Genomic DNA, 24882 nt, shown 5'->3' with positions numbered 1-24882 from the left:
TGTTATATTTTACAAAAGTATCAATCCACAATAGATTGGAACTTTTTTTAATGATCCACCACCACTGAGTTTGAAAAAGTACTGCCCTAGTCTAAAGGGTTGATTTTTGCATCTTAAAGGTCTAGAATGGGTCTAGTGGAGAGAGACTCTCCTTGGAGAGTCAGCATTCTCCACATTAGGCATGTGTGATGGGTGGGGGCAGCATGGGGAAGTTTACAATGTAGTAATCTTTTTACTCATTACACAATTATACAATGAAGGCGCAAAGTGTAAGTATTTCAGTTGGGGGTGGAGAAGATGGGTGTGCCTAGTTTCCTTTGGCTTCCTTCCTTTACCATCACTCCAGGGTTTTAGTGTTACACCCACCCATTCTTTCCTTGGGTCTCCAGGGGGAGGAAACAGTTAATGGGCAATTGACCAGAAGTAATACAGAGCAATAAATCAGAACTACTGAAATGCTATGGCTCCCTAGATATTCTTGTGTGATATCAAATAGCAGGATCAGACAGGAGAGAGTTGGCTACCAGATTCAACATAAATTATGACAGGTGAGTGTTCATTAAATATAGAATTGATGATAGGCTAAAAGAAATTAGATATAAATCAGGTTTTAGTTAATTGATAGTATTCTTCGGTTGTGGAATACAGGTTTCCCTCACTATCCGAAAGTAGAGCAGGCCTATGTAAACTTTCTTAAGCCAAGACTGCATAAAGCAAAGAAGCAATTACTGTTAATTTAAATGGAAAAATGTGAGTGTTCCCAGACCCAAAAATAACCTACCAAATCATACCACATAATATATAAAACCTAAAATAACACGAACATATGGTAAAAGCAGGAGTGATATGATAAATACACAGGCTGGATAAAGTAGAAATAATGTATGGTACAGTGTAGTTTTCCTTATCAGAACCGGGAAGACAGTAAGCACACTGGAAGGCAGAGAGGTAGTGATGATGGTGTGTCAGGCTGAGTCATGGGAGGCTGGGGAGGTGGGAGGTAGAGGACAGGTAGGAGGGAGAGGAAGACAGTCACCTATTAAGATCTCATCACCATCTAAATCCATCAGGGCAGACAAGTCACTAACATCTCCACCTTCTGTGTCTGCCTGCCTTGATGTCTGCTGTGGCTGATGTGGAAGACTTGAAATATGACAATGGGCTTGACTGCTTAGCCTCATGCAATAGGCTGTCACAGAATTCTTTGTAGGTACTCAAAACATCCTGCAAAACTGCCCTAAACCTACGTGCCCTTTCAAAATTAAAGTCATGCTTTTCTGCAATCACTGCAGCTCTGCCAGTCAGGGTAAGAGCTCACACAAGTGCTTCATGGTCGGTTCCTGGATGACCCTCTTCACCTGTCAGCTGTGGGTCATGGAATGCCAAAACCTCTTCAACATCATCTTTGCCAACTTCCACAAACACAGTCACTTTTGCTGTATTTATTGTTGTTGGTTCAAAGTCTTAAAATACTTCACTGCTTCGGGACACAGTGTCCTCCAAACGCCATTTCTCCTCGAGACGGTTAACCTATCAAGAGCATCTCCAAGGTTGATGATTACCAGTTTTATATTGTAGCCTTTCCAAATCTCTCATAAAGATGCTTCAGAGTTGCCCTTTCTGTCAATGGCACTTACAATAAAACACATCACATTTTGTATAGAGTAATCCTTAATTGTGGCTATCAGGCCTGGGTCACACGGTTGCAGCAATGCCATTGTATTCAGTGGTAAGAACACAACACAAATGTTACTGCCATACTCGGTAATGCCAGGTGGATAAGCAGCACAATTATTGACAATCAAAAGACACCTATTATCATGGTTATTTTCTCTACAGTATTTTTCAACAAAAGGACTAACATATCCACTCATGTACTCAGAAAAAATCACTTGGGTATTCCAAACACTTGGATGTGAATGAAACACAACAGGAAGTGTATTCTTACCAATGCCTTTAAGTGCCGTCGGGTTTTCTGAATGGTACCCTAGTAGAGGCCTAAGGACAGGATCACCAGTGGCGTTAATAATAGGCATTAGCATTAACCTGTCCTTCAATGCTTTGTGTCCCTTAGCCTACTTTTCTTGTACTGAAATTAATGATCTGCTTGGCAACTTTTTCCAATAAATTGCTGTTTCCTTGCAGTTAAACACTTTCTTATACAAATAACCACCTTCTGTAGTTATTTCCTTCAGTTCTTCTAGGACCTTTTTTTGGCAGCTTCAGTATCAGCTGAAGCACTCTCTCCAGTAACCTTTAAGCTATGAAACTCCCCTAGCCTCAAAAACTGATCAAATCACCCACTACTACCTTTAAATTCCACTTTTGCAACATTTTCACCACGATCAACCAGTGCTTTCTGTTTCAGCTTATTGAAAAGACTGACTGGTTTCTCCTTAGGTGTAGGATAACTTAACTGAATGCTGCACTTTGTACACTTTGCTCCTAGCAGAACCAACAGTGACTTCAGCAGCTTTGAAGAATCTCTCTTTCTGGGTGCAATTAGTACAGGTGGTGGACGCAGTCAAGTTCGATGCACACACAGTGTCTATTTTGTTCACCACGATCAAAACAATTACATCCAGTTTTATACTAAGCACAACATCCTACGAGCTCTCTTAGGCTTTTCTGATACCTTAGGACACATTTTTCTAATGGGTGCACAAAATAAATGGAGATAAAGAACAGACGTTCACAGTTCAAAGCTGTGGAGGCTGATGCTGAGATGCTGAGGGTAGTTCTCAGGAAGGAGCTTGGTGATGCCAAGCTTGCTGCTCTGGGTGCTGCAAAACAAATGCTGAACACTATTTTCAGCTTTTGCCTTTTTAAATCAAAGTGGAAATCCTCTCCAGATTTCTTTTGTTAGCAAAAACAGGTATCCGTAGAAGCAAAGTGGTAAAACTCAAACTGTAGAAAAACGGGGGATACCTGTATCCTAATAACTCAGTGCTTGGGCTCCAGCCTGCTGAAACTCACAGGCTCCTGGAATGGCTTTAGATCAGGTTAATATCTGTTATTGCTGCATGCAAAATGTCCCCAGCTCAGTGGCTTCAAACCACCACTATTTATTATTCCTCACAAATCTGGGGTGGTACGGGGCTGGCTGATCTCTGCTGGGATTGCGAAGGGTCTGAAGATTTCCTGGGGCCTCTGTTGGGCTTAGCTAGAGTATCTTAGCTGGAACAGATCTGTTCCATGTGTTATTTATCCCCCTTCTGAGACCAGCATATATGCCTAGGTGTGTCCTTCTCATGGCAATGCCAGGAATCCAAGAAAGCAAGCAGAAATACTAAGGCCTTCTGAGACATGGGCTGGGAACTGGTCCACTGTTCTGGCACATCCCCTCATTCAACCTGCCAAAGCAAATTACACAGCCAACCCAGATTCAAAAATGGAAGGGAGGGCCTCTATAGTTAAGGAAACCACAAAGTCCCATGGCAAAGGCTGTGACTCCAGGATAGATAAAGAAGTGGGGCCATTAATGTGATTTCCACAGCATCTACTACAGGTGATAATCAAAGGGCTGAAGATTAAATTAGATGTAGGGTTTACTTGAATCATTGCATAGATAAGAACAGCTCTATTATTGACTAGTGATACATAGAGAGAGAGTTAAACTTTTTCAAACAAAATCATAAAATCAAGGGGAAAGAGAAAGGAAAAGAAAGACAAATTAGAAAACAATGAAAGGGGAAGGCGGTGGCAGTGATGGTAAAAATAGGACTCCGGAGCAGCACCTGAAGCACACAGGTACAGTGAAGAGGATGTAATAATGAAACCATAGAAATGATTTTTCTAATCGGAACCATTGTTTTTAAACAGATGTCCCATAAAAACCCAAATTTCTGGCTTTCCTTGAAAAATCAGAAGCTCTGTAACACTGGGTTCACATTCCCACGTGGGCTCACAGTTCTCCAGAACTGAGTAGTTGCTACCCTATGCCCTGTGCATTTATTTGCTTTATCTCCTTAGCCCTTGGAGCCATTTGTGTTTGCTTTACACACTACTTCTACAGCCAGATCTGTTTCTTAAGCTTCAGACGGGCTTCTAGAATGCTCATTACTTACTGAGCATCTGTACTGGATGTCCTGAAGGAACCTCAAACTCAATATGGTCAACAAAATCAAAACTAAAGCAACTCTCCTCTGTGTAACATACTCTTCTCCAATGGTCCCTACCTTCTTTGTCCAAGCTAGAAAACTATCCATCACTTTGACTTTTCTTTCTCTAAAATACTAGAAAAAAAATTTTCATTCACAATACAACACCAGAGTGCCTAGGAAATACCTTAGAAAGAATGCCCAAGACCTTTTACAGAAAAAGTATTAAAACTCTATTAAAGGACAAAAGAGAATGAATAATTTGAACAACAACAACAACAAAAAGAATGTATGTGGATGGGATATCTTAACAATGTAAAGTTTTATGCTATTTCTTCCCAAATAAATCTATATATTCAATGCAATCTTAATAAAAATTCCTTTGGATTTTTTGAGGATCTCAACAAACTCATTCTAAAATTTACATGGAAAAATAGAGGTTCATGAGTAGGTCAATTTTGAAAAATAAAAGCAGAGTGGGAACTTGCCCTAGCAGATATTAAGATATACTACAAAACCAAAGTGTTGAATGTAGAATAGTTCTGGCTAACAGACAAACAGAAGAGAATAGAGAGCTCAGAAATGGACTCAGATATATATGGGAACTTGATAGATGATAAATGTGTGTGGAAAAAATACACCTGAATCCCTTCAGGTGTATCCCTATAAGTGAAGGTTAAAATTATAACCTTACAGAAGAAAATATGACTCAGGGGTGGAGAAAGACTTCACGAATAAGATTCAAAAGCCCAAATCATAAAACATATGAAATAAAATGAAGTTGAATAAAGGCTGATTTCACTCCTAAAAATTAAGGATTTCTGTTCAGTAAAAGACACCATAGATGAATTTAACAGACATATGACAGACTGGGAGAAGATCTCTGCAATATCTAAAACTGTAAAGGATTAATATCTAGATTATAGAAAGAACTGCAAAAGAACAGGAAAGAAATAGGCAAAAAAAATTATGAATAGGCAGGTCACAGAGGGGAAAGTCCAAATAGCCATTTCAATAAATAAATGAAATTCTCTGATAATCAGAGAATTGCAAATTAAAACAACAGTGAAATACCTCATTACACTCATAAAAATGGCAAAAAAATGTACAAGAGGGACTAATATTATGTGTTGGAGAGAATGTGGAGGACAAAGAACTCCTTGCGCACTGTTGGTGCCTTCTGAAAAGCAATATAGCAGAACACAGTGAAATTAAATGTTGGCCCTATGAGCCAGAGATCACACGCCTCGCTATATATCCCAAAGAAATGAATGCACAGGTCAATACAGTGGCATGCACAGGGATTTTCATTGTGGCATCAATTGTATTAATAGAGAATTGGAAATAACTTAGATGTTGACAACTAGGGTAATAGGTAAGTAAAAGGTGGTATACGTAAACCTTGGAATACTATGCAGCACTTAGATGTACGATAGCAATATATATGAATTTTAAGAACATCTTTAGTGTGGAGAAAATAAGAAACAGCATAAGATTTAAAACCAAATACTACTTATGTAAAAGAAATACACAGGAAACATAAGGATAGGATAGATTTATATTTAAGGTCATATATCAAACGTGTGAGACTGGGTGCCCATATTGGCAGAAAGGAGGTAATGGGACTGGGGAATGTGGGGATACGGAGCAATTTTAAAACAAAAACAAAAACCAAAATAACAAACCCCCCCCCCAAAAAAAAACAGAAAAAGAGAAGAGCCATCCATGGGCTAATGTTGATAATGTGTTGTGAACTAAGGAGTATGATTACAGTCTGAGGTACCAAATATCAATAATAACTTAGGAAAAACACTATAAAAACAAAGTCAAACTATGAAGGGTGCCGAGTAGTATGTTTCTCTAGGGCACTGGCCCTGTCCACTCTACTAAGTACCTTTTGATTTGAGAACTAGGTGTGGCAGACTGCTATTTACCTACTCAACAAGTATTTTCTCTTTCTTCCATATTTATAGAACCCTTTATTGTTAGAGGGAATAATGTGTCCAGCTCAGAAAGACCCCCCCCCCCCACACACACACAATTCCCAGCCCCACTTGCAGCAAGGGGTGAGATATAAACAGAAGTCACTGGGTGGGGCCTTGGGAAAGTCCTTTTGTCCCTTGCCATATTGTAAAATGAGTTGACCTGGAGGCTGGGAATATGCTCTACGAATAGAAGAGCAGAAAGACAGACGGAGCCTGAGTCTCTAAAGAGCTGGTAGAGCCACCTTACCAGCTCTGGACAGCCCATCTCCAGACTTCTTTAATGTAATAGAGGGGCCTCCTAATTTGTTTAATAAGCCACTATAAACTAAGTTCTGTTACTAGAACCTTAATGCAATTCCCACCTCATACACAAAGCTTTTTTTTTTTTCTCAAAAAAATATTGTGACTCTTTTCTTCCAGACTAATGGTCAGAGGTAAGTTATAGACTAGTGGCATGATAGGTCAGAATTTAGGATTAAATGGATTACCTTTAAGACAAGTCATTGCTTCAAGTAGCAGCTAATAAGCTTATTTATTCCTTCTATAATGAATGGTTAAAACTTGAAATTTCTCATCTATAAAATGAGAAAGTGGAAGTCCCCTTTACCTTAAAGTTACCTTACAGGTGGTGTTTATGGAATTCCTTACCCTCCCCCCCCAAAGGTGAAGAAAGTGGGAAATATAGCTTTTATTTTAAAAGATTTGGATAAATTCTTGATTAGAGTCATAATGCATTAAGGTAAGTCAGATTTGGGGGGGCAGTACATCTCCTTTTTACATCGGGGAGTACATATTCTGCCTTCTCACTAAATATCCTTTGATGGCTAGAAGATCACTGTGGTGCCATTTTGAAGGACTCTTAAAGCTTAAGGAATAATGTGTGCAGGACCTAGAGAGGGCAGGTCCCCGCTGGAGAACTCACCGCCTGTGACTTAACTAGTGGGCAGTGCACGGGACATAAAGCACACAGAGCGGCCACTGAACTAGGACATCAAACAGGATTCTTATGTTCAGCAAATATTTAAGGATACTCGCTCTGTGACAGGCACTGAGCTGGTGCCTGGGAGAGGACAGGCAAGATGTAGTCGCTGACCTCCATAGGTCTCAGGCCCGGCATTCCGAACTCAAGCTCTAATTCTAAATGACGTTGGTTAAGAAAGAAAGTGTGTTCCAAGAAGCCCTCATCAGTTGCTGAACAAACGCCTGTTTCACATAGACGAAACACCAAATAGATGCACTGAAACAGAAAAATTTTCTCTCCTGCTTTCGTAGAATCTTGCTGCTTACTTTCCCACTAGGGATGCTTCTCTCTGCAAGCCAGACCTATAGGAATTTGCTTTCTTTTCCTTGGCGGGGGGGGGGCCTAACCTCACGGAATCCGCAGAAGCACTAAGTAAGCAGAGCGTCAGAACACTACGTTCACAGTCCTGGTTTAGCATCAATTCTATGAACCCTGGCAAAACATTTCTTGGAGATTCACTGTTCTCATCTGTAAAACGAGGAGCTAGGAAGTGCACTCTGCAAAAAGTTTGAAAACGTTTTGAAAGTGTGCAAGGGTAAAATCCCGCGACCAGAGGATGCGCGATCTTCTGTTTATCTCTCCCGGGCTACTGTAGCACTTTTTCCGCCCGCTCTCCACGCCCTCACATCCCGCCCCGCCCCGCCCCGCCCCGCGCCCGTCCCCAAGTCCCATCCCGCCCCGTCCCGCCCAGTCCCGTCCCGCCCCGTCCCGTCCGTGCACCCGCAGCCGGCGGGAAGTGCGCCTGTGCGCTGTGAGGCCTTTCTCGCCTTCCGTCGCTTCCTTTTCCGTCTCGGCCCCGCCCACCGCCTTCGTTTCCGGTTCAGCCCAGAAACGGCCCAATCGCTCCTGGTTCCTGCTTCGCTGGCCAGCCCATTTCTCCAACGTTTCGGTGGCTTACTCGGTCGCCGGGGCAGGTGGTTACCAATAAAGTTTTACTGTTTCAAAGCTCGGAGGACTGGGCCCATTCTCCGTCCCCTTGCTCGCTTCCCGCAGTTCGCCTCGGCTACAGGTAACCAGCTTTAGGGCCTCATGGCCGCGGGCCGCCGCGGCCGGGCGGGGATGAGGCCGCCTTTCGCTGCCCGCGCGCTCTCGTGGCTTCTGGGTCCGTCGGCGTCCGTCTCAGCTTGAGCGCAGTCCCTCCGCTCCCGCGGGCCGCTTCGCGCCGGACCCCATGGCCTCTGAGGCGCCGCCGCCTTCGTTGTCGCCGTCGCCACCTCCCTCCCCCGAGCCTGAGCTGGCCCAGCTGAGGCGGAAGGTGGAAAAGTTGGAACGCGAGCTGCGGAGCTGCAAGCGGCAAGTGCGGGAGATCGAGAAGCTGCTGCATCACACAGAGCGGCTGTACCAGAGCGCCGAGAGCAACAACCAGGAGCTCCGCACCCAGGTGCGCGGTCCGCCTCCAGCCCCACGCCCCATCCAGCCCGAGATGAGGCCTTCGAAGTCTAAGATAGCCTCAGAAGGGCTCCCTGGTAGGGCCCAGGACTGCTTTATAGAGTACCTGAAAGAGTTAAAAGTTCAGTGCGATGATAATTCCAGGTACATTTGGAACAAACCTAAGCGTTGGGGTACTCGATTTAGCTAAGTGCGTGAGCTGCAGTTGTAGCCGGCGTGGAGTGCACTTAAGTACTTCAGTCTTCATTCTCACTTGTGAAGTCCCATTGGCAGTAGGCACATTTCTAATATTTTGTTCTAGATCACTTTTGAGTTTGTTAAAGCGCCGGATTTCAATCAGAATCCCATTTATCATATCCTAGATGTGTGAACTGATATTGAGCCTCAGTGGCCCATAAAATGAGAATGCTAGGACCACACTGGTGGAGGTTAAATCAAAGTAAATGTCAACAGACTGTTTTACAGTTTTGTAAATTGCTGAACGCTAGGTATGTGTGCGGTTGTTCTGGGCATTCATCTTGAGTAGTCTAGTGGAAGTAGGGAAGATAGAACTGTTCGTTAGAGACACTAAGCAGCTAACTTTGTTCTTATAACATGCAGTAAGGACAAATATTTAAACTCGCATTTAAAAAAAACTCTTAAGCAGCATAATCTTTTCAGCGTGATTGTTTTGGGCAGTCGCACTCTTTCCCAACAAGTTACTTCCACGTAATTATTAATTTCAGTTAAACTGTTGTCTATCTTTTGGCATATATTGATACATTTTCTAAAATCACAAATGTAGGCTGAACGTTAAAGTATCATCAAACTTTGTTACGCTTTGCTATCAAATAATCTATGAAAGGGCTTCCCTGGTGGTGCAGTGGTTGAGAGTCCACCTGCCGATGCAGGGGACACAGGTTCGTGCCCCGGTCCGGGAAGATCCCACATGCCGCAGAGCGGCTAGACCCTTGAGCCATGGCCGCTGAGCCTGCCCGTCCGGAGCCTGTTGCTCTGCAACGGGAGAGGCCACAGCAGTGAGAGGCCCGCATACCGCAAAAAAAAAAAAAAAAAAAAAAAAAAAAAAAAAAAAAATAATCTATGAAAATAACCGCTGAGTTGCAGTGACTTTCTGTGCCCATTGTATAGAGTTGTTAACATTATGACATTACCGAAAATTTGTGTTTTGTTACTCAACAACTATTTCTTGGACAACTACAATGCATAGCGACTGTGCTAGGGGACTACAAATATTGTTAAAATATTGTGGGGAAAGGGGAGTAAAATATGATGAGCTGTGAAAAAAACCTTTTTATAATTCTAAATTGTAATAGTACCGCTTGCTATAGAGATCCTAAAAGAAAACGTTTTTGCTAATCTTTGAAGAGCCAGCGTCTTGGTTATTAGTGTTAATTTGATAGCAGTCTAATATGAAAAATTGAAATGCATAGAAAGCTGTAACTTTACGAGTGATAGTAATTACTCTTCTTTATTATCTTTCTAGTTAGCCTCCCCTGGTGGTCGGTGTTTGTTAACTGTCATTCCTAATCACTAGATAGTGTTTTATCTGGAGCAGTAAAAATTTGGCTTGAGAATTGAGAGTGAACTAGCAGGAAAGTACAATATGTACAGGCTTTGGAGTCAAAGAAACCTTGTGCAAATTACTTCCTTTAGATTTCTCACATGTAAAATGGGGATTAGGACAACTAATTTGTAAGGTGGTTGTAAGAATGAATGAGGTGTTACCCACAGTACCAAGTGCAGTGCCTAGCATGTAGCAGATTCTATATAAATGGTCTTGTTCATAGTAATAGTGGTAGTAGCCAGAGCCAGGATTAGAGCAAGGCGGTCAGTAGCCTAGGGCGAAAAATTCAAGGGGGCACTCATTCTCAGGTATGATTCTATACTTGCATGAAGCTGAGAGTGAATGTCTCCTTAAATTTTGTGCCTTATGTGCCTTGCTCGCTTCGCTCTAGTTCCAGCCCTGGTGGTAGCAGCAGATCTGATAATCTATGAAGTGCATAGATAATCCGTATATAATCAGTCTTATCACCTTTCTCTTTTTAAGCTTTATGTATCATTAAAGAAGCTTGTTTTTTGGTTTTGTGCTTATAACGGGTATAATCTCACACTGAGTTTCTGCCTGACTGAGCTGTATTGATGAGGCTGCTCTTCATCTGCTTATGGGTATTTTTCACACTCAGTTGCTATGGCCTTGGTATTCAGTGAGACACAGGGAGGCGAGATGCATCTCTGAGGCAGTCACCTCTCTTTCCTTCTGCTCCAGCTACTTAATTAGAAGATTACTATTTCAAGGAAAAAGTATGTTAAAGTATATGAGTGGCATTATTTAAGTGAATGGGTAGTTCCAGGTGGAGAACACTGAATGATACTAGATAATTTAATTCAATGATTTAATTCTCTTTAGGGAGAACTGCTGACCGATTAAAATAGTAGTATAAAAACTTTCTTATTGATAGAAATAAAGGATCCTGTTCACTAAGTCTTATTAATTTAGTCAGTCTGATTTTTAGAGGTAATAGTTTGAGGTTAGCTAGAGAATATAAGAATAAAAACATCTCCTTCTGCAGATGTAAAAGGTGAAAGCCAATTATATTGTAGTATTTTCAGTTTTTCTGAAAAGGAAACTAGCTGATATTGGTACTTCTCCAGACTTTTACCAGGAAAAATAATTATTGTAATTTCAGGAGAATAGTGTGTATATTATTAGATTGCTGTATGGTTTATTTTTCCTAAAGCCTTGCTTTCTTTCAGGTAGAAGAGCTCAGTAAAATACTCCATTGTGGGAGAAACGAAGATAATAAAAAGTCTGATGTAGAAGTACAAACAGAGAACCACCCTCCTTGGTCAATCTCAGGTATTCTGCTTATAGTGAAGATATCCTAATACTGCTACATTCAAATCATGCTAACGTGGAGTTTTCTTTAAATTTAGAATCTGTATACATCTAGATAAATAGGAGAGCTGTTACAAAGTTGACTTTTCTCCATATGATTTGGTATTTTCAGATAATCGATTTGCTCTTTTGGTGGGAAAGTAGACATGTATTGTTATTTCTGTAAATACGTAATATTGCTAATATGCTTTCAGTGGCACATTCACTGAGTAATTTTTGCTATGCTGTAAACTATCTACTCTCATCTGACCTTACTTGTGACCAGGGGCATGTGTTTTCTTGTTGATGCCTTCCACTTAGCATCAATTCAGTATCAGTCTCTTAGGCCCTCCTGGGAATGGGGTGAGCCTACACCCCTGGCCTTGTTAGTGGCATTATGTTGTGAGGCAAAATAACTGAGAAACCAAGTTTTAATAAATAGGGATAACAAGAAATGATCTTTCCCATTAAATTTTGCCTTGTTTTATTCAGATGCAACTTAGCAAATTGCTAAACACAGCAATGATATGAACATTACATATCTGTATAATATTATGTTTTTTAAAAAGTCAGCACCATGAGCAAAATTTGACAGAAAAAGTCAGCCCTTGACATGTCGTCATTTGATATTGAAGTATACTGTGGTATGTAGTTAGACATTGTTAAGAGTTGCTAATTTTTTTTTTTTTTTGACAGAACACAACCTATCCACCTGTTTTTTCATTTTTTACTCTTGCTATGGAAAATCCAAATCTGCTTACCTTTTTTTCCTTTTTAGCTTGACAGCCAGGGTACTGAAGGTGACATTAGAATCAAAGATATATATCTCTGCAGATTTATTTGGACCATTACTTTTAATATGTTAAAATGTGTATAATTATAAAAATATGGTTTGTTTGCAACGTGTGCTCTTTTGTGTTCAGTGCCAGTGTTTTGGAATTAAGTCCTTTTTATATACACTATTCTAATATGATATCACTTAATTTGTTTTTGCAATAGATTATTATTATCAGACATACTATAATGATGTTAATCTTCCAAATAAAGCATCTGAACTCCCAGTTCAGGAAGATCAGGATATCAAAGCTTCTACTTTTAATTCTAAAGACCAGTCACACATAGAAAATGATGCTTATGCTGGTACTGATATAACAGAAAATGTTAATTGTGGACAAGAGGACCATTTTGCCTCAAATTCACAGGTAATAAAATGCTTCACTTGAAACTGTTGATACTCAAGAACTTGTTCTTCTTTGTTGTTATTAGGTAGAAAACTAGACTTCTTTGGTTTATTATAACATATACAAAGGTTGTAAATGTTCTGCGTGTAATTATGCAGTGAATAATACAGTTTTTGAGAAACAAAAATTAGAACTTGTTCATATGTGTAACTGTTTTCCTACTCTGTTGTGTTGCAAAAGTGTATGCTGTACATAAACTAAACAAAATTTGTCAGTACGTTTGACTCAACCAGAAAATTTTGAGCAACCACAATACCACGTTCACACCAAATTTTTTTTTAATACTTCCTTTATGTCAAATATCTTGCCACTGTTCAAATTTCCCAGAATGTTTTATAAATTTGTTTTTACCATTTGTTTGAATCGGGATCCCAGTAAGGTTCATACAGGGCAACTGCTTGATATGTGATGTATAATTTATACCTTTCTTCTCTATCTCTTTTCTAAAATTTTTTTTCCCCTTGAGCCTGTAATTATTGAAGAATCCAGATCATTTGTCTTAAAGAATATTTCAGTCTGTATTTTGTGGATTGCTTCCCTATGGTATTAGGCATTTATTTTTGAGTAATGGTCCCTCACTTACTTCTAGTGTCTTCAAAACTGGGTCAGAATTGAATTAACTGATACACTAATTCATATTTTTTTAAGTGGATCAAATTGTAATTGATAGCCATCCCTTTCCACTGCAGAAATTGAGATCTTATTATTCAGAATAGTTTTTAGGTCTGTTTATTGTTTCAAATTCTGCTAACTTTTATATTGATATGAGGATGTTTTTGTCCTGTTTGACATGATTGTATCATACCTAGGAGCCAGCATCTGTGTTAGCAACAGAAGATACATCCTTAGAAGGTTCATCACTAGCTGAAAGTTTGAGAGCTGCAGCAGAAGCTGCTGTATCACAGACTGGATTTAGTTATGATGAGAATACTGGATTGTATTTTGATCACAGCACTGGATTCTATTACGATTCTGTAAGTATCTCAGACCTTTTAATACTGTATGGTTGTGTTCTTAGCTGCTTGAATACCAAATATTAAACCCTAGGTTGAATTAAGATAAGCAGGGAGCTGCATGTAAAAATTGATTTAAAGCTATTTGGCAAGAGTAAAGATTTATAAAGTAGCTTATGATACTATATTTCTATGTTTATTTAATTAAATAAGTTAATTGTGTTATAGATTAATATTTTAGAGAGATCTAATAACCTTTTATATGTAAAGTAACATACAAAAATGTTAACATATTTATTAATAAAAGGAGACAACTACATTCTGTAAAATGTTTAAGAACCTAAACTAAAAGGAAGTAATGTTGTTAATTCTAGGCTTGGGGTAAGATTTTTAAAAAATTGTTTCAAATACTTGTATCTTTATGAATCCATTTTAGACCACAGAGGAGTCTTTTTGTTAAATTCTTTATAGCATGTTTATTATTAGCCATTGTTTTATATTTTGTGACTTTTAAGCATTTCACTTTTAAAAAATCAATTTGTTAACAGTGAGAACTAGGGAATTAGTATGGAATCAGAAATATAATGGACCACGGACTAGGATAAAACCAGAAAAGAAAGTTCTTGATTTATATTATAGTGTTATGACTGTTGAAGGTCTGGTATTTAATTGGATTTTTTCAGGTTTTGATGACAATGATGCTTGAAGTTATATACCCACATACCTCAACCTCAGTGGTCTACACATATTATCTGGTCCTCAGGAGTTACAGAATGTAGTGCCCCAAAGTGGAGCAGATATTCACCATTCCAGTTATTGGAACTATTATTAACTACTCTAGGGAACGTAATGATAATAATAAATATTTTAGTTAGATAAGGGATTTCATTAGCTTATCAGTTTGTACTTGGTATAGTACTTTGTAAATACTTTGTAAAAGAGGGTTTTATTTCACAGGAGTATGCTAATTGACAGTGCTAATTAATACCTAGAAAATTAATGTTTAAACTCTTATTACCAAAGAAAATAACTATTAATTGCTTGGTTTCTAGAAAAATACGGAATTTCCAAGTATATGATGTTAGTCTTTGTCATTCTTCTACCTTCTTTTCTGTAACTTTCTTCCTGACATCTATTCTGTAAATGCTTAATTACATTCTGCAGGTTGTGTCTCAGTGGAGTGGGGACTTCATTGTTTTGCCATTTTTATTGTGCTAGTTTTCATTTTAATTAATTTTCTTACATATTTGAAAATGTCTATATTTTGGACTGAAAGACATAGCAGATTAAAAAGATCTGAGTTGCAGAAGTTCTGTTATCACTGGAAATAAAGATCAGAAAGCTTCTATTCAGTTTTTAGCTGAAGGAAAGATAGTGAGAATTCTAAATATTTTTGTAAGAGATCTACAAAATGAATTAAAGACAATAAATTGCAATAGTATCAACAGTTAGAAAAATAAATTATTCTTTTTCAGGAAGCTTTACTTGCTTAATCTCAGTATATATCTTTGCAAGATGTTTCCAAGTCTGATCTGCATGGATTTATGATGTAAACAAGATACAGACGGTTCAATTAAATCTTGGTTATAAAGTACTGGCCAGTATCTAATAAATGCAGATGATTACATAATTTTATCTTTCTAGTTTTTATCCATAATTTACCAAAACTCTATATTGCATGGCTGCTTTACTCTAAGTCTTATGTAGTTACTTAGTGTAGAATTAATTGATTAGTGAAGAAAATTGTTTATTGATTTCTTTGTACAGAATGTTATGTTGTAGTGTTCATGAGCTTAATTTTATTTTCAGATTTTTCTCCAGGATTTTGAATCATGAACATTGAAAGGCAAATCTTTGTTTTATGTCATTGAGAGGAGGGTTTAGGGGTTTATACTACCAAACCATTATCATGTAATTATATGGGGAATGAGTCTGCAATTGCTTTTATATGGTTAGCTTTTTCTGATGCATACCTTAGTTTTCATGACTTCTAAAAGGTTTCTGTTGAACCATATGAAGTTGCTGTTTCTATAAGTTAAAAAATGGTCAAATATTGGCAATTTCATGAGATTTAATATAATATGTAAATGTATTCATTTTCCACACTAGGAAAATTAGAGCAGATATTGAATGGTAAAGTATTTTGGAAAATTACAAGCATTTTTCATTCTCTTTATTCATTTTTTCCAAAAAATACTATAGTTCTTAAAAGAAAATTTACTGTATTTGAATATATTTGTCATTTCTAGAAAGTCTATTTTTCTATTTTATTTCATCTTACTGGAATAGAACTTATTGTTTTCTTAACTTTGAAAGGAAAATCAACTATATTATGATCCTTCCACTGGAATTTATTACTACTGTGATGTGGAAAGTGGTCGATATCAATTTCATTCTCGAGTAGATTTGCAACCTTATCAGACTTCTGGCACAAAACAAAGTAAAGATAAAAAATTGAAGAAGAAAAGAAAGGATCCTGATTCTTCTACAACAAATGAGGAAAAGGTAATGTCATAATTTTTAAAATTTACATAATGGTGATATCATAGTTAAACCAAAATTTTTGATGAAACTGAAAATCATTTAGTAACTGTATTTTAAACATATTCATTACAATAACAAGATATCAGAATCTATCAACCAAGAAGCTTTCTCATGGAGCGAACATGGACTTTTCACAAATTCTCAATCACTAGAAGTAGAAAAAATTGCTTAAAGTTTGAAGCAGGTAGATTTAGGGCAGATAAAATACTCTTGTGTTACATAATTTGGAAGAAGAACATTCATACCAGCTGTTGATAAGTTGATGTCAGTGCACAATTCACAATAAAAGAAAAACACAGTTTGTAAATAGGTGTAGGTAAAAGTTCGACATTCTTAGTTTTGCTGAGCAATTTCTTCTTATGTTAGCAAACATTAAAAAAATCCATTGCTAGCAAATTTAGGATTTGTATATATTCATTAGTTTCAATTGGTATCTTTTGGGAAAATGGATTATTTGTATCAATAACCATAAAAATGTTCATATGCTTTAACTGGAAAAGTCTCATTTCTAGTTTGTAATTAAAAAAAAATTCCAAAGAAAGAAACATTCCTTTGTATAGTTATACAGCAATATTTATAAGAACAAAAAAATAGATTTAAATGGCTGACAGTTATTGGTTAAGAAGATGATGGTACATTTAAACTTGCAGTTACAAAGTAAATGAGTCACAGGGATGAAATGTACAGTGTGGGGAATATAGTCAATAATAATGTAATATCTTTGTGTGGAAACATGGTAACTAGACTTGACATTGTGATCATTTTGTAATGTATAGAAATATTGAATTACTATATTGTGTACCAAGAGCTGAGATAGTGTTATAAGTCAGTTACATTTGAAAAGCAAATAAATAATCTCATAGAAGATGATACCAGATTTGTGGTTACCAGAGGCAGGGGGTGAGGAGAGGGGGATAGTTAGATGAAGGTAGTCAAAAGGTACAAACTTCCAGTTATAGGATTAATAAGTACTAGGGCTGTAATGTACAACATGATAAATACAGTTAACACTGCTGTAAGTTATATATGGAAGTTGTTAAGAGAGTAAATTCTGAGAGTTCTTATCACAAGGAAAAAATTTTATTTTGTATGAAAATGAGATGATGGATGTTCATTAAACTTAACCATGGTAGTCATTTTTGATGTATGTAAGTCAAATCATTATGCTGTAAACCTTAAACTTCTGCAGTGCTATATGTCAATTATATCTTAATAAAAATGGAAGAAAAAAGGAAGAAAATGATAGTACATTTAATTGAAAAAACATTATTTAGTCATTCAGATGGTAGTTTATAAAGGCTGAGGGGAATTTTTAAAATACTTATGATACAATGTTAAATTGAAAGAAGGGAAGTAAAAAAATGTTATCAATGCTCTTATTTCTACTCCCTAAATAGAATTAGGTTGGTGGTTTACAGGCAGGAAAGGAGGCTTATTTGTTATATTGGCGTTTTGTAAATTGTGGCAACTATTTGATACTTTACTCTTGATTTCTTTTTTTTTTTTTTGAAATATAGTTGAAGTACAATATTATGTTAGGTTCAGGTGTACTAAATAGTGATTTGACATTTGCATACGTTATGAAATGATCACCACCTTAATTAAGTCTAGTAACCATCATCTTCCACATAAAAAGTTATTGTATTATTTATTATTGACCATATTCCTTATCCTGTAAATTGTATTCCCGTGGCTTATTTATTTTATAACTGGAAAGTTATACCTCTTAATCCCCTTCACTTCGTTTGCCCCCACTCCCAACTCCCTCCTCTCTGGCAACCATCCAATTGTTCTCTGTATCTATGAATCTGTTTTCCTTTTGTTTGTTTTTTTTGTTTTTTAGATTCCACATGTAAGTGAGATCATAAGGTATTTGCCTTTCTCTGTCTGACTTATTTCACTTAGCATAATACCCTCTAGAGTCGTTAATGTCTTTGCAAATGACAAGATTTCATTTTTTAAATAGCTGAGTAATATTCCTGTGTGTGTGCGCGTGCGCACGCCACATCTTTATCTATCAGTGGACACTTTGGTTGCTTTCATGTTGGCTGTTGTAAATAATGCTGTGATGAACATTGGGGTGCATATATATTTTTGAGTTCATGTTTTTGTTTTCTTCTGGTAAATACGAAGAAGCGAAATTTCTGGATCATATGGCAGTTCTCTTTTGAATTTTTTGAGGAACCTTCATACTATTTTCCATAGCGGCTCAGTGGCCATGGCTCACAGGCCTAGCCACTCCGTGGCATGTGGGATTTTCCCGGACCAGGGCACGAACCCATATCCCCTGCATCGGCAGGCAGACTCTCAACCACTGTGCCACCAGGGAAACCCTTTCTGCGCATTTTTTAATCGGGTTGTTTTTTTGATGCAAATTTATGTCAGCTGTTGATATATTTTGGATATTAACCCATTATTGGTCATATCATTTGGGAATACCTTCTCCCTTTCACTAGGCTACCTTTTTGTTTTGTTTATAGTTTCCTTTGCTGTGCAAAAGCTTTTTAGTTTGATGCAGTCTCATTTGTTTATCTTTGCTTTTGTTTTCCTTGACTGAGGAGACATATCCAAAAAAATATTCCTAAGACTGATGTCAAAGAGCATACTGCCTATGTTTTCTTCTAGGAGGTTTGTGGTTTCAGGTCATACATGTCTTTTTATATGTATATATTCATATTTTTTTATTGAAGTATAGTTGATTTATGATACATTAGTTTCTGGTGTATGGCAAAGTGATTCAGTAATATGTATATATATATTTCATATTTTCCATTATGGTTTATTACAAGATACTGAATATAGTTCCCTGTGCTATACAGTAGGGCCTTGTTGTTCATCTGTTTTATGTATAGTAGTTTGTATCTGCTAATCCCAAGCTCCTAATTTATTCCCTCATCCCCACCCCTTTGGTAACCGTAAGTTTGTTTTCTATGTCTGTGAGTCTGCTTCTGTTTTGTAAATAAGTTTGGGTCATGTTTTAGATTCCACATATAAGTGATATATGATATTTGTCTTTCTGACTTACTTAGGATGATAATCTCTAGGTGCATCCATGTGCTGCAAATGGCATGATTTCATTCTTTTTTTTTATAGCTGAGTAGTATTCCACTGTGTATATATACCACATCATCTTTATCCATTCATCTGTTGATGGACATTTAGGTTGCTTCCATGTCTTGGCTGTTGTAAATAGCACTGCAAAGAACATTGGGGTGCATGTATCTTTTCGAATTATAGTTTTCTCCAGGTATGTACCCAGGTGTGGGATTGATGGATCATATGGTAACTCTATTTTTAGCTTTTTAAGGAACTTCCATACTGTTTTCCATAGTGGCTGCGCCAACTTATATTTCCATCAACAGTGTAGGAGGGTTCCCTTTTCTCCACACCCTCTCCAGCATTTATTATTTGTAGACTTTTTAATGATGGCCATTCTGACCAGTGTGAGGGGTTACCTCATTGTAGTTTTGATTTGCATTTCTCTAATAATTAATGAAGTTGAGTATCCTTTCATGTGCTTCTTGGTCATCTGTATGTCTTCTTTGGAGAAATGTCTCTTTAGGTCTTCTGCCCATTTTTTGTTTTGGATTGGTGGTTTTCTTGTTATTGAGTTGTATGACCTGTTTGTATATTTTGGAAATTAAGCCCTTGTCAGTTACACTGTATGCAAAGGTTTTCTCCCAGTCTGTGGGTTTTCTTTTTGTTTGTTTATAGTTACCTTTGCTGTGCAAAAGCTTTTAAGTTTGATTAGATCTTGTTTATTAATATTTCTGTTGCCTTGGGAGACTGACCTAAGAAAACATTGCTACAATTTATGTCAGAGAATGTTTCTCCTGTGTTTCTCCTATGTTCTTTTCTAGGAGTTTTGTGGTGTCATGTCTTATATTTAAGTCTTTAAACCGTTTTGAGTTTATTTTTGTGTAGGGTGTGAGAGAGTGTTCTAACTTCATTGATTTTATATGTGGCTGTCCAGCTTTCCCAACACCACTTGCTGAAAAGACTGTTTTTTCTCCATTGTATAGTCTTTCCTACTTTGTTACATTTAAGTCTTTAATCCATTTTGAGTTTATTTTTTGTGTATGGTGTGAGAAAATGGTCCAGTTTCATTCTTTTGCACATAGCCGTCCAATTTCTCATCACCATTTACTGAAGAGGCAATCTTTTCCCATTGTGTATCCTTGCCTCCTTTGTCATAGATTAACTTCCCATATAAGGGTGGATTTATTTCTGGGCTCTCTATTCTGTTCCATTGATCTATGTGTCTTTTTTTGTGCTGGTACCATACTGTTTTAATTACTGTAGCTTTGCAGTATATTTTGAAATCAGGGAGCATGGTACCTCCAGCTTTGTTCTTTCTTAAGATTGTTTTGGCTATTTGGGGTCTTTTGTGTTTCTTTACAAATTATAGAATTATTCTAGTTCTGCGAAAAGCACCATTGGTATTTTAATAGGGATTGCATTGAGTCTTTAGATTGTCTTGGATATAGTATGGCCATTTTAACAATATTAATTCTCCCAATCCATGAGCACAGTATATCTTTCCATTTGTTTCTCTTCTTTCCTCAATATTTTATAGTTTTTAGAGTATGAGTCGTTTTCCTCTTTGGTTAGATTTTTTTTTTTTTTTTTTTTTTTTTTTGCAGTACGCGGGCCTCTCACTGTTGTGGCCTCTCCAGTTGCGGAGCACAGGCTCTGGACGTGCAGGCTCAGAGGCCATGGCCCATGGGCCCAGCCGCTCTGCGGCATGTGGGATCTTCCCAGACCAGGGCACAAACCCGTGTCCCCTGCATCGGCAGGCAGACTCTCAACCACTGCGCCACCAGGGAAGCCCCTAGATTTTTTTTTTTTTTTAATTCATCAATCCCTGAACCTTATTTATTTATTTATTTAATTTATTTATTTTTGGCTGTGTTGGGTCTTCGTTGCTGAGTGCAGGCTTTCTCTAGTTGCGTCAAGCAGGGGCTACTCTTTGTTGCGGTGCGTGGGCTTCTCATTGTGGTGGCTTCTCTTGTTGCAGAGCATGGGCTCTAGGCATGCAGGCTCAGTAGTTGTAGCACATGGGCTCAGTAGTTATGGCACGTGAGCTCTAGAGTGCAGGCTCAGTAGTTGTGGCGCCCGGCCTTAGTTGCTCTGCGGCATGTGGGATCTTCCTGGACCAGGGCTTGAACCCGTGTCCCCTGCATTGGCCACTGAGCCACGACGGGAGTCCCTCTTTGGTTAGATGTATTCCTAGGTATTTTATTCTTTTTGATGCAGTTGTAAATGGGATTGTTTTCTTTTTTCTTTTTTTCTTTTTTAATTTTTTTCGGTACACGGGCCTCTCACTGCTGTGGCCTCTCCCGTTGTGGAGCACAGGCTCTGGACGCGCAGGCTCAGCGGCCATGGCTCACGGGCCCAGCCGCTCCGCGGCATGTGGGATCTTCCCGGACCGGGGCATGAACCTGTGTCCTCTGCATCGGCAGGCGGACTCTCAACCACTGCACCACCAGGGAAGCCCTGCTTTCTTTTTTTTAAAAAAAATTTATTTCTTTATTTGTTTGCACTGGGTCTTAGTTGTGACAGGCAGGGTCCTTAGTTGCGGCTGGCGAGCTCCTTAGCTACGACTCGCGGGCTCCTTCGTTACGGCTCGTGGGCTCCTTTGTTGTGGGCGGCCATGGCTCACGGGCCCAGCCGCTCCGCGGCATGTGGGATCTTCCCGGACCGGGGCATGAACCTGTGTCCTCTGCATCGGCAGGCGGACTCTCAACCACTGCGCCACCAGGGAAGCCCTGCTTTCTTTTTTTTAAAAAGAATTTATTTCTTTATTTGTTTGCACTGGGTCTTAGTTGTGACAGGCAGGGTCCTTAGTTGCGGCTGGCGAGCTCCTTAGCTACGGCTCGCGGGCTCCTTCGTTACGGCTCGTGGGCTCCTTTGTTGTGGCACATGGGCTCCTTAGTTGTGGCAGGTGGGCTCCTTAGTTGTGGCATGCAAACTCTTAGCTGCGGCATGCATGTGGGATCTAGTTCCCTGACCAGGGATCGAACCTGGGCCCCCTGCATTGGGAGTGTGGAGTCTTAACAACTGCGCCACCAGGGAAGTCCCTGGGATTGTTTTCTTAATTTCTCTTGTAGTTTGTTGTGAAATGTATAAAAATACCACAGGTTTCTGTATATTAATTTTGTATCCTGCAGCTTTACTGAATTCATTTGTTAGTTCTCACAGTTATTTGGGGAGTGTCTTTAGGATTTTTCTATATGTTGTATAATGTCACCAGCAAACAGTGACAGTTTTACTTCTTCCTTTCTAGTTTGGATTCTTTTCTTTTTCTTGTCTAATTGCTGTGGCGAGGACTTCAATACTGAGTTGAATAAATGTGGCAAGAGTGACCATCCTTGTCTTGTTCCTGATCTTAGAGGAAATGCTTTCAGCTTTTCACATTGAGTATGATGTTGGCTGTGGGTTTGTCATATATGGCCTTTATTATGTTGAAGTACGTTTCCTTTGTACCCACTTTGTTTAGAGCTTATCATAAATGGATGTTGAATTTTGTCAAAAGCTTTTTCTGCATCTATTGAGATGATCATGATTTTTACTCTTGAGTTTGTTAGTGTGGTGTATTGTATTGATTGATTTGTGGGTATTGAACCATCCTTGCACTCCTGGAATAAATTCCACTTGATCATGGTATATGGTCCTTTTAACGTATTATTGAATTTGGTTTGCTAATATTTTCTTGAGGATTTTTGCATCTGTGTTCATCAGTAATATTGGCCTGAAATTTTCTTTTTTGTCGTGTCTTTGTCTGGTTTTGGTATCAGGCTGATGCTGGCCTTGTAGAGAGTTTGGAAGTGTTCCTTCCTTTCCAACTTTTTGGAATAGTTTGAGAAAGATAGATTTGTTAACTCTTCTCTAAATGTTTGGTGGAACTCACCTGTGAGGCCATCTGATCCTGGACTTTTATTTCTTGTGAGTTTTTTTGATTACTGAATCAATTTCATTTGCAGTAAATGGTTTGTTCATATTTTCTATTTTTTCCTGATTCAGTCTTGGGAGACTGTGTTTCTCAGGGTTTATCCATTTTTTCTAGGTTGTCTGTTTTATTGGTATATAATTGTTCATAGTAATCTCTTATTTTTTGTATTTCTGCAATATCAATTGTAACTTTTCTTTCTGATTTTATTTATTTGGTCCCTCTCTTTTGGTGATAAGTCTTGCTAAAGGTTTAGCAATTTTGTTTATTTTTTCAAAGAACCAGCTCTTAGTTTCACTGATCTTTTTTCTTTCTTTAGTCTCTACCATTTCTTTCTTCCTTTCTTTTTTTTTTTTTTTTTTTTTTTGCCACGCTGTGCAGCTTGCAGAATCTTAGTTTCCCGACCAGCGATCGAACCCATGCCCTCTGCAGTGGAAGTGCAGAGTCCTAACCACTGGACCACCAGGGAATTCCCTGTATCATTTATTTCTGTTCTGACCTTTATTTTTTCTTCTCTTAACTTTGGTTTTTTTTCTTCTTTTTCTAGTTCCTTCAGCTGTAAGGTTAGATTGTTTATTTAAGATTTTTCTTGTTTCCTGAGGTAAGCTTGTATTTCTATAAACTTCCTCTTAGAACTGCTTTTGCTGCATCCTATGGATTTGGGATCATTGTTTTTCCATTTTCATTTGTCTCCAGGTATTTTTCAGATTTCTTTTTTGAGTTCGTTAGTGACCCATTGCTTCTGTAGTAGTGTATTGTTTAGACTCCATGTGTCTGTGGCTTTTGCAGTTTTTTTCTTGTAGTGGATTTCTAGTTTCATACCGTTGTGGTTGAAAACGCTGCTTAATATTTCAGTCTTAAATTTTTTAAAATTTTAATTGAAGTATAGTTGATTTACAGTGTTGTACTAATTTCTGCTGAGTTATACGCATCTATATATTCTTTTTCTTTTTAATTCTTTTCCATTATGGTTTATCCCAGGAGACTGGATATAGTTCCCTCTGCTATACAGTAGGACCTTGTTGTTTATCCATTCTAATTGTAATAGGTTGCGTCTACTAACCCCAAACTCCCAGTCCATCCCTCTCCCTCCCTTCCTCCCCCTTGGCAACCATAGGTTTTTCTCTGTGTCTGTGAGTCTGTTTCTGTTTTGTAGATAAGTTCATTTGCGTCATTATTTAGATTCCACATATAAGTGATATTATATGGTGTTTGTCTTTGTCTTTCTGACTTACTTCACATTGTATGATAATCTCTAGTTGCATCTCAGTCTTAAATTTCTTGAAACTTGTTTTGTGGCCTAGCATGTCATCATCATACAGAATGTTCCATGTTCACTTGAAACAAATGTGTATCCTGCTGCTTTTGGATGAAATGTTCTCTATGTATCTGTTAGGTTCATTTAGTCACATGTCATTTAAGACCAGTGTTTCCTTACTGTTTTTCTGTCTAGATGATGTCCATTGATGTAAGTGGAGTGTTAAAGTCACCTACTATTATTGTGTTACTGTCAATTTCTCCCTTTATGTTTGTTAGTATTTTCTTTATGTATTTAGGTGCTCCTGTGTTGGGTACATAGATATTTACAGTTGTTATATCTTCTTGTTGGCTTGATCCCTTTAGCATATAAAGTTCTTGTTTGTCTCTTTCGACAGTCTTTGTTTTACAGTCTGTTTTGTCTGATATAAGTATTGCTACCCCAGTTTTCTTTTTATTTCATTTGCATGGACTGCCTTTTCCTATCCCTCACTTTCAGTCTGTGTGTGTCTTTAGATCTGAAGTGAGTCTCTTGTAGGCAGCATATATGTTGTTTTTTTTCAATCCA

At 38.1% G+C, this 24882-nt stretch overlaps 1 protein-coding gene across 1 annotated transcript in view; it reads left to right on the top strand.

The window, feature by feature from the left end:
- The first annotated feature begins 7949 nt into the window (after positions 1 to 7949).
- The window catches only part of AGGF1 (angiogenic factor with G-patch and FHA domains 1), a 49163-nt gene continuing 32230 nt past the window's right edge, over positions 7950 to 24882 (top strand). Inside the window, exons 1-5 of the mRNA XM_082621929.1 lie at positions 7950 to 8487; positions 11250 to 11352; positions 12370 to 12572; positions 13421 to 13585; positions 15881 to 16069. Coding sequence (XP_082478055.1) covers positions 8278 to 8487; positions 11250 to 11352; positions 12370 to 12572; positions 13421 to 13585; positions 15881 to 16069 — 870 coding nt within the window. The 5' untranslated portion in view covers positions 7950 to 8277. The remainder of the gene's footprint in view (positions 8488 to 11249; positions 11353 to 12369; positions 12573 to 13420; positions 13586 to 15880; positions 16070 to 24882) is intronic.

This window comes from Mesoplodon mirus (assembly GCF_964341445.2).
Source record: "Mesoplodon mirus genome assembly, chromosome: 5".
Lineage (NCBI taxonomy): Eukaryota > Metazoa > Chordata > Mammalia > Artiodactyla > Ziphiidae > Mesoplodon > Mesoplodon mirus.
The sequence above is the reverse complement of the archived record's forward strand: the minus strand, read 5'-3'. Positions and strand labels throughout refer to the sequence as shown.